The 10,714-nt window shown below is 38.5% G+C and overlaps 2 protein-coding genes across 2 annotated transcripts in view; one reads left to right on the plus strand and one right to left on the minus strand.

The window, feature by feature from the left end:
- The window catches only part of LOC108694586 (putative oxidoreductase GLYR1 homolog), a 47,291-nt gene that overhangs the window by 24,648 nt on the left and 11,929 nt on the right, over positions 1–10,714 (minus strand). The window lies entirely within an intron of this gene.
- LOC108694585 (leucine-rich repeat and immunoglobulin-like domain-containing nogo receptor-interacting protein 3) lies at positions 2,885–8,431 on the plus strand. Its single transcript, XM_018204163.1, has 3 exons — positions 2,885–5,662; positions 5,976–6,258; positions 6,547–8,431. The coding sequence occupies exons 1-3, from the start codon at positions 3,852–3,854 to the stop codon at positions 7,189–7,191; spliced, it is 2,739 nt and encodes a 912-aa protein (XP_018059652.1). The 5' UTR covers positions 2,885–3,851; the 3' UTR covers positions 7,192–8,431.

Here is a 10,714-nt window from a genome sequence, read left to right on the forward strand (position 1 = left end):
CCAGACTCTTTTTTTTTAATAATATATAGAATTAATATAATTAGTGGAATAAACTATTTCATAGTTGCAATAAAATATTATAAAATAGTTTATTCAACTAAGTACATTAATTCTACACTATAAAATTCTATATTTAAATATAGTTGTCACCGTTAATTTTTTGTCACCACTATATATCTTTTTCTCTGAGTGAAAATGTTGATTGTGATAGAAAATGTTTCAGAATTGGCGGAAAATTAGATTCGTTCTTGTTAGCGAGCATATCGAAACATTGATCCGCGAAAAGACTCTCTAAACCAATTTCGGGTTATCCTAAATCTGCGTCTTTCTTTCAGGTTGAACAACATTTTTTCAGCGTTGAACGACATTTCCGATTTGACTCTAATTGGCCTGTACATCGTAATGTATGGCAAAAGCATGGAACAAAGTTAGGTCATGGATCGATATTGCACGGTGGGAAACCTAAGGGACACCCGCCTCTATCTCTCCTACATCAAATACGCGACGATACCTTTTAGTTCAGACAGAAATCAACGAAATAGCAGCAAATGGCGATTCTACGGGAGTCCAGATCCGTACGTGACATTTTTATAAATAACTTCGACGATGAAAATTCTATGCTATTTTTCCGAAGTGCAGTACATGATAAAAGCGAACAAACGGATTTCACGGGAAAGCGGCGACATTAAAGTAAAAGTGAAAATGCAGACGTTCTTCACTTGCGTCATTGCGATTATATTTCAAGTGGCTGGACTATGTCACGACGTTCATAATTCGATAAAGCAAATTGTAACAATGATTAATTCTTTTTTGCGATTAGAATACATGCTTCCTATCTATGGCACGTACACTAATAATATCTGTATAATGTCTATTTATATGTTCACATAGAAAGCGTAAAATACATAGAAAATAGCAACCTTTAGACCTTAGATAGCAATGCACAGATACATTATAACATATCGAATTATTGTTTTTAACAATTACTATATACCTACAAAATTTTTTAAGCTGAATGTATAAAAGCTATTTTATAAAGCCACTATTATTATTAGAAATTAAATTTGGCATATTATTTTTTGAGTATAGAAAGTAATTTTATAATTTTATATATCTACAATTGTAGATTAGTATTTTATAATTTATAACATTAATTTCGTGTGTTTTTTTAATTTAAGACTTCGATTAAATTTTGTTTAACTGCTGCAAATTTTTCGGAATGATTAATTTCTAGAAAAAGTAGGTGTTTCCTCGAAAAGCTTTACACGACAGCTAGACATCAAGGCACCGTGGCGAGATAGATTTGATTAAATACAAACAAGAGCATGACAGCATCCTGGCTCGGATGCTCGTGAGATTCTACCGTCTGCACGACCGGTTCCATTAGTGAGAATCAAAGTTTAAGTCCCGCAGACTCGAGGCCGACCGGTCTGTTAGCACAACAGTTGTCGAAAGTTTCTTTATCTCCGTGCATTTATCTTCATTAAGATCGTGAGACGTATTGTCTTCGATCTCAAAAATGAATCGATGTGTAAAACATTTAACGTTAAATACAATCGCACTAGTAGCTATTTATAATCCTAGAAACGTATGTAGAATATCTCTCTTGAATCTACATTCTAAACTTTTGCCATTATAAATGAGTTCATAGAAGTTTTATTATATGCGATATTCTATTTACGATTCTACGTCTCCATCTGGGAAACACTATTTGTTAATCCAAGAACAAAATTTTTTCTTTCTTTCGCGACTCTAAATTTATTCTGGATGAGTTCTGAAAGTTCGTAATTTTATAGTCTTATTCATAAACTTCTATCTGTAATCTTAAAAGAAACAAAGAAACATTTGTAATCTCAAGAAATTTTTGCTTTTTAAATTGTGTAATAAATTCTAGATTTATTTTAAGTAATTCACTACAGATTTTTCAAACTCGTTTAACTTTAACCATAAATTTGAATTGTCAGTTATAAGCAATAATGTCAGTTATAAGCTAATCAGTTTTACATTTTGTTATCCGGTTGTTAGGTTTCTCCTAAAGATTTAAAGATTTAAAAATGAAACATTTTTAATAAAAGCGAGCTATCAAGAATAAAACGCAATGATTCTTCGGTCGTACTCGAAATATGTCGGTAATCTAGCAAAAGCTGACAGTTAATTTGGCACTGAACTTGCAACTATTTTAGACTGTCGATCGCAGTATGGCAATAGCTCGAAGATAGCTACTGTGGCCAAGGTGTCCGAAATGCCAGACGATAGAACTAGACGCATCTTCGCAAGAATATTCAAGAAAACAATCAACGGACCTAAATCGATGACGCTGAAATAGACTTTCATCGTTGCGCCAATGTGATACAAATATAAGAAGACACATTATTCTAATGTAAGATTAACTTTATCTCGATTTTTTTTTAATTTATTCTTTATCTTTTTTCAACTCTAAGAATTAGAAAAAATAAATAGTAAGGTAAACCGAGATTGAAGTTAACTTTACATTGGTGGAATCGGATTTAAATGGAGCAAGTCTTAGCGAATATTCGATAGATTCGAAGCTCCGGGTAGAAACGGCCTGCTGAGAAATCCCAAACTCTTACCAAGCATTCGACACAGTCATTGCCCAAGGCAGCCTTCCATATGAAACCCTCCCTTCCTTCTATACCTTTCGTTGAGCCACTCTTTCACAGCAGTTCTCCCTCTTTTTCTCTCATACTCTCTCTCTCTCTCTCTCTCTCTCTCTCTCTCTCTCTCTCTCTCTCTCTTAAATCCTGTTCAGAGAAACATACTGGCAAGGTCTGCGTCGGCGCCAACTGACTGGGGAGTCGGCGACGTTGCCGGTTTGCTTAAACCGGCGCTCGCCACGAGGAGAATCCGCTCCGGTAGAGTCGTAGCCAGAGCTTCGCTCCATAGTCGGTTTTTGCATCTGATGTGCGGCGGGCGGACGCAGCCGGCCACCGGGAGCGCGATATGCATGAGCGTGTCATGTGACACGCGTGTCAAGTAGTGCGCGGCGGCGGCGTTGCTGCACACGACGCCGTACACTGACGGAGACGGTTATCGCGTCCGGCGGTAGAATAACAGGAAAGAAAGAAGACGAGACAAAGAAGGAAAGAGAGAGAAAAGGAGAAAAAGAAGGAATAGGAAGGAAAAATAAAACATTCTTGCGTGCATGCGTGAGAGCATCAGTTAACGTTCTCCGTAAACTTAGACCTGGTATTTTCTTCGTACTTCTGATCCTCGGTGACGGTGCAACGCGCAACACGGTACATAATACGGTACGCGGTGGGCGCAATTATGTTACCGGCGCAAAGCGGCGACGGCACCGACGGGAATATCATCGCCCATGCATTCATTCGCCACCATCGTCAGCATCGTCATCGTCGGAGGACATCTCGACGTTGCGAAGTATTATACTGCCGGATTACTCGCGGTTAGACTTCAACGACTCTCTTTTCGCGTTGCTCCCGATTTCTTTCTCGAAGAAGGAATATATCCGGGGTAGTCTGCGGGGAATACAATCGCGATTCTTGGCAAGTAGATAGTGGAAGGAACGAAAGTTCTTAGGGTTGCGAAAGGTGATGGATGCGACGACGTTCGCGAACACGTGGTTGAGTGATCAATATATTTAAACTACTACTGTAAGCAGTGTAAGAAAGAAAGCGAAAACGAAACCAAGAAATAGAAAAAATATAATCTGTTTACGGATAAATAAAATCTTTATCCTTTAATCGGGCAAAGAAAGAAGCGCGGTCGTAACGGATCATAATTCGAGAAAATCCCTCGCGAGGAAAAGCCCACCCGTCAGGACATGGGAGATCGCTGTACTTGTGCAAATCGTCATATTGCAGGTTTTAGGAATGCGGGTGCGGGTGGCAAGGGGAGGTGATGGTCCACGCTTGAGGTGGTTGGTTTTTCTGGTCATAGTAGTGGCGGTGGTGCGAGTCGCGGGTTCACCTTCGAACACGCTGTCGTCGACAAACGCGTTGTCATTGTCGCGAATAGAATGTCCCGAGGGATGCGAGTGTGCGGATATCAACAGCAGTCTGAGATGCACGGGGCGAAATTTCTCCAGTCTCGTTTTACCACGAGACGTTACGAGCGTGTCGCTCAGAAATGTCCAAGAAAAGATAATTCGGGCAACCGCTTTGGAGAGGACCATCAAGCTACGACGGCTGATCTGGTCGTCGAGCCGCGTCGAAAGAGTGGAGTCCGGTGTATTCGGTGCTACCCCGCATCTCGAACGACTCGATCTAGGTGATAATTGGCTGGCCGACTTACCGTCGGACGTCTTCCATCCATTGCATCAACTTCAGTACCTGAATCTTACCGGAAACCGGCTGGCCGCGTTGCCGCAACAGCTGTTTCATCATCTGAATCGCCTCCAAGAAATCCGTCTGGCGGCGAATCTACTTTCTGTACTGCCTTATCAGGCGTTCTCGTCCGCCAAAGAGCTTGTACGACTCGATCTCAGTGGTAACCGGCTAGTCTCGCTGCCGGATCATAGCTTTCAGCCGAATCGACAGTTGCAAGAGTTACGACTGGTCGGCAACCGGCTGACAAAACTGCCGCCGCGGCTGTTTTCCGGCTTGGTGCAACTGAAAGTGCTCGATCTCGCCGATAATGAGATCGACGCGTTACCACGTAGTCTCTTCAACGATCTGACGGCCTTGCAACACCTCGATCTCGAGAGTAATCCGATCGCACATCTCACGGACACCGCGTTTCAAAGCCTCATCAATCTACGCTGGCTCGATCTGAGTCGTTTGCCGATTTCGTCGCTGCCCGATAACATCTGGCGACCTGTCAGCAGACTTAGAACTCTCCTGTTATCCGGAACCAAATTGGAGAATCTTCGAAACAAAAATCTGGCTGGTTTGACCGAGTTGGAGACATTGGAAATTACAAACAGCCCATTACGAGAGATCGGTCAGTTGACTCTGAATGAAACACCGTCCTTGCGTAGAATCGATTTGCGTAACAACGAGCTAACTTTCCTGCCTGCGAATGTGGCACATTTACCGCTGCTGGATGAGCTACAATTACAGGGCAATTCGTGGGCCTGCGATTGCCGCATGTTTTGGTTCGTCAAATGGGCGGAGAGCAGAGCACATCTGCGAGCAGCTTTTCAAAGCGGGCTCAAATGCGGCCACGAGATGGACAGCACCGTAAACATCCTGCAGACATTACGCTATCTCGAGTGCAGTCCACCAATTCTAGTGCAGGTTACTAAAACTCAACAGTATCTTCTCTTGAGCTCGGTGCTGCTGGAATGCGAGTTCAGCGGGAATCCCGCGCCCTCCTTGACCTGGGTAACTCCGAGCGGTTTAGTGCTCCATTGGGTACCAGATCCGGGCTTCCCCGATGCATTCGTCGAACATCCGAAAGTGCACAGCTGGCGGACAGATCGGCCGGTCATCGATGACAACCGTATTCGCGTCTTGGAGAATGGCTCCCTTTATATCGCAACGCTGTTGCGGCAGGATGTGGGCAAGTACAAGTGTACGGCAGTCAATCCGATCGCTAATGAGACCGTCTACATAACGCTGCACATGGACCCAATAACCTTATACAATATCAAGATCTTTAGCATCCTCATCGGCGCAATTTGCGCTGTGGCATTTCTTCTACTGACATTAATGGTACAGCTGCTGCGGTACTTGTTCGTGAAGTGAGTATTCATAGCAACACGTAAAATATATGTAAGAATATATTAAAAATATTCTTCTTGAATATCTTCGCGATCTTGAATATCTATGCGATTATATCATATGCCCACATGTGTCGGTCAATAAAGCCATTAAACAATTCGAGTGATAAGTATAGTAACCACATCAAGAGCGTCAACTTTGACGAGTAAAGCGAACAAATCGATGGAAGGTCAGGACATGATCGATAACCGACTCCACCTGACGATTCCGACTTCTTTTGTTTCTTTCATAACCCTCTCGTTTAACATGTTTTTTCTTTCGTGAATCTCACAGGTGCGGATGCATCAAGTGGTGCATGTGCTGCAGACGCGTGGGCGTGACTCCACGGGCCAAGCAGATCTACCAAATGCTCGACAATATCGAGCAATATAAGAGCCAGCAGCTCGAAAGACTGAGAGAGAACTACACACAGCAGGTGCATAGAATTAAGGACAATTGCGTTCAGCAAGTGGAATGGATCCGCGACAGCTATGAGGGTCAAATGCAGCATATACGAGATATACGGGATTACGGTACTAGCCACCTGACCGCGCTAAGAGATCAGTACTATGATCAGGTACGATAGGCAAATCCCTCATTGAGATTTTTGCGCGGGACTGTGCTTGTCGTAATTAGTTTAATTGCTTTTGTTACTATATTTACTTTCTATCTCATCATAATCTAGTTACAACGCGTAAAGTAATAAAAAATTCATTAGATACGTCTCTTTTTGACATTGACGAAATGATTCTCCATTAAGAGAAAACATAAAAAAGCTAAAAAAAAAGTCGCATTAATTATATAATGCGAGATTGTATACAATAGATACATATCTAGTCGCGTTTATTTTGTTATTCTTTCGCAGGTGAAAAGAGTACGGGACTATTCCACCAGTCAGCTGAATTGGGTACGCGAGAATTATGTCTTCCAACGGAACAAGATCCGCAAGTTCAGCGCTCATCAGGTGTTGCGATTGCGCGAGAGTTACAAGTATCAGCAGCAGACGTTGGCCAAAGTGCTGGAGAATCTGCCAAATCTGTACTTTGATAATTGCCGAAGCGGTTCATGCGGCAAGAGCGACTCTATGATATTCGATCCTACTAAGGACACTCTCAACGGCATGGATACGTATTTCAAAGCGAAGATCGACAATCTGGCGGCAGGAGTGAGTCTGGAAGACGTCAACAGCGAGTATTACACGCCGACCGAGCTATCGTCGACCAGTCCGCACGGTCAGAACATCTTGGAAGGCATTCATATCAATTACATTGAGGAAAACGATCCACCGCCACCTCTGGAACCGCCTACAATGTTACCCGCTTCGACGATACTGCAATGTATCGATAAATACAGCAGCACGCTATATAAAAACTACGAGAACGACAAGCCAATCTTCAAAGGCTCTAATGGTACAGTCTTGGCTAAGGAAAGGAGAGAGACTCCAGAGGTCCTAGGACTTCTAGCACCTAGCAATAGTTTACCCGATCTTCCACGCGAGACTAAACTTTAGCCGGCAGAAATTAAAGCGCGTTAAAGTGGCCAAGAATGGGTTCCTGCTATCATTTAAGTTATCAGAAAATACTAAAAGAAAAATTGTTCTCGAATAATCAATAGGAACGTAACAGAAATATCATTATCACCCTGCGTCCGATAAGTGAAAATCGCGTCTTCGATGTCGAGGAGATCGTTTGAAGTTTCTTCCGCTTTTGACTATATGGCTGATTTGAAGAGAGTGTTCTAGAAGACAGTTCAAGAAGAACTCGTGTGAGTGCCAAGAAACGAGAGATCCTTCCTTTGGCGAGATCAATGATTGTCGATGATGATCGATCGCAAGAAAGTGTGTGCATGTGCTAATCTAGGAGAACAAAAAAAAATTACGGACAGTTTTCAAGGACTACTCTTAATACGATCGACCTTGCAACCTGTCCGTCTTTCATTAACGTGTGCTTTTTTTCATCAGTGTCATCGTTTTTGGATGACTGCCATCATTCGAAAGGATAAAGATTTCAAAATAAAAAGAGAAATACGCGAATTGCATGTCGCGTCCTCGTTAACTTGACTTTAAATTAATTTCCTCTTACAAGTGCGATGAGGAGGAAAAGTAACTTCGCCTAGTTGTCAATTCCAAAAGTCTTAAGATTGCAAGTTCCGCAGAGAATCATTCTCAATCTTTTCTGTAAATATGCGTGCGTGTAAGTTTTACGTATCAGTGATATCACAAAAAAAAATCGGATCATCCTCTCATTGCGAAAGACTGAGGCAGCGAGATCGACATACCCGCAATTCATTTGAATTGCTTTTGTCTTATTTGTCTTAATTTTTTCATGAATTAAAAATCAGCGGGAAAATCATCAACGTTCGGTTGCTCGCGTCCTTTCCTTTCTTTGTTCTTTTCTTTTTTTTTTTAATCACTGTTTAACGTAATAGATTACAAATTGATCACGATATAGAAGTATGTGCCTATCAGAGAAAGAAAAGGAAACATGCCAGAAAGTAACCAACGTACGTACTTAATTTTTTAATTATTATACAACATATCTCGAATCATTCGGCATTCGTGCGAAAAAAAACAAAAGAGAAAGAAAATTATAATAAAAAAAAAAATTATATTGGCTGTTAAATATTTTAAACAAAAGCAGCGTTTCAGAGAAAGAAATTGTATGTACAGATTTAGTTGCAAAGTTGCTCTTATAGAAATTTTGCTAAGACGCACTCCTTTGTTGAATAAATCCTGATGAATTATCGCCAAACATCTACATCTTAATCCCTTATCCAAATTCCATGTCGTAATCAGAAAAAAAAAGATATATATATATATATACTAAAAACTTCATTTTCTCTTTTTTAAAGACATGCGTAAACAGAAAAATAATAACTACTAATAAAATAATAACTACTAATCATGTTATTGCTAATTAACGAAGTTGCTAATTGTAAGCTATTCATTTAACGCTAATTTTAATCATCGAAAAAGTATCTCCGTAATACGTATATTTGTCATTCAGTAACTGAGTTAGAAAAACGAGAGCGATAATAGTCAGAATAATCAATAATTTGTCCAATTTAAATTTTTAGATTAAACAACAAGATTTAACAAAAAATTCAGTTTCAAATTTAGTAACCAACTACATAAAGAATAAAAATTCAATAAATTTTCTGAATGTAAAATAATAATTTCAAAATAAAAATTATTTATTAATATTAATCACTTTTTACAGCGTAACAAAATAATTCACTTAAAACATTTGGAAATTAATTTGTTCTAAAAATAATTAATATCAAATTAATTCTACGCATAATTTTTTTTATTTTATAATACTCTTATCAAATGTAAATTTTATTAAATTTAAATCTACAGTCCTACAAAATAGAAAAAAAATAATGCTATTCAAAAAGTGACATCTTTATGTACAAATGATTAATTTTAAAATTCAAAGGAAAACGTAATGAGAGATTAAGTTAAAATTATTTTGCAAAAGTAAATTTCTTGAAATTTTATATAAAGAAACTAGAAACAATAATTATATATTAACAATAATTATATATTAGAATTATATATTAGAAACAATAGTTATAGTTTATAAATTAGACATTTGTAAACTATACATTTGTTTTAAATTCTGTTTACAAATATAATTCATAACAATATTCATATTTTTAATAGAAGTAGCATAAACTGACAAGATAATTTATGGTTAAAAGACATAAGATCTCAAGAAATCATTTAGTTTAGATATTTATGGATTTGGTTCGTTCTTGTTAAAAAATCGTAAATTTCGATCGGATCGTCAGGAATGCAATGCTTTTGTGTCAAAAAAAAAATCACGCGACAAAAGGGCACATGCATACGATTATCTAAATAGTTACTGCCGATCGCAGAAACGGTTAAGTCACCTATGACAACGATAGAACGAAACAGAAAGGAAAATAACTGCAGCCAGAAGAGTATTGACGTTATTTTTGGATCGTGTCAGCAACAAGAGAGATAAAATTTTATCACGCTTCTTCCGTTAGACAGAGGGGGAAGCCGCGCACGGGATATGCAAGACGAAGCAGAACCATGGTAGAAATCATGTAGTTGGTCTCGGTATCGTGGTGATCGTAAAAGGAATCCTATTCTATACCGAGAGAAACCTGGTTGAGCTAAATCCGAGTGGAATCGATAGATTGCTCGAATTATTGAAGCTGGAGTCAATGTTTTCTCAGTGAAAAGTTGAACTGTAAATACAGAGTATTCAAATGTTTTTCAATATAATTAACTGACGTAATCCATCGCGAAGCAAACAAATGCATTATTTTCTACGCCATTAGTGTCTTGCATATTGATAGGCTCTATAAAAAATGAATAGGAAACTTTTTAATAAATAAATACATTATATACGCGTAGAAAGATATTCGTTATTGTCAGAATCCGAACGTGCATCATGTAATTTTATATAGTATAGTATAGTATATTATTTTTTAAAGAAATCATCAGTAAAGATAGATGATTTTCAACATTAATAATCGTTTGATGATATTTAAAATTTGTAATGTAATATAAATCAATTAAATCAATTAAAAATTTATATCGCCCGCAGAATAATCATTTTTGTGAGCACTGCAAGTAAATCAGAGTGTGTGTGTGTGTGTGTGTGTGTGTGTGTGTGTGTATATACACACACACACACACATAAAAACATGTTGCAATTATAATGCAAACCTTTAATTACCACGATGTTTCTCACAGTGGTTTTCGCGCGTAGCGGTATTAATATATAAAATTATTATGTGAACAGCTTCTGGCTTCTGACTGAAACATGTAAAAATACCTACAGTAAGAACGCAAAAAGCATAGTTAAATCATAAAAGCACACCAGATGTTGTTAAAGAATGTCGAATTTCAGCATACTAAATAAGAAAAACATTGCAGTGAAACACAAGACAATTATGCTTACATCTAAATGCAAAATACATAACATCTATTTTAACAGAAAATGAATTATTTTACAGAAACATCTTTATTTAAAAAATTGAATTATATATATATATAT

Source organism: Atta colombica, unplaced genomic scaffold (assembly GCF_001594045.1).
Source record: "Atta colombica isolate Treedump-2 unplaced genomic scaffold, Acol1.0 scaffold120, whole genome shotgun sequence".
NCBI classification, from domain to species: domain Eukaryota; kingdom Metazoa; phylum Arthropoda; class Insecta; order Hymenoptera; family Formicidae; genus Atta; species Atta colombica.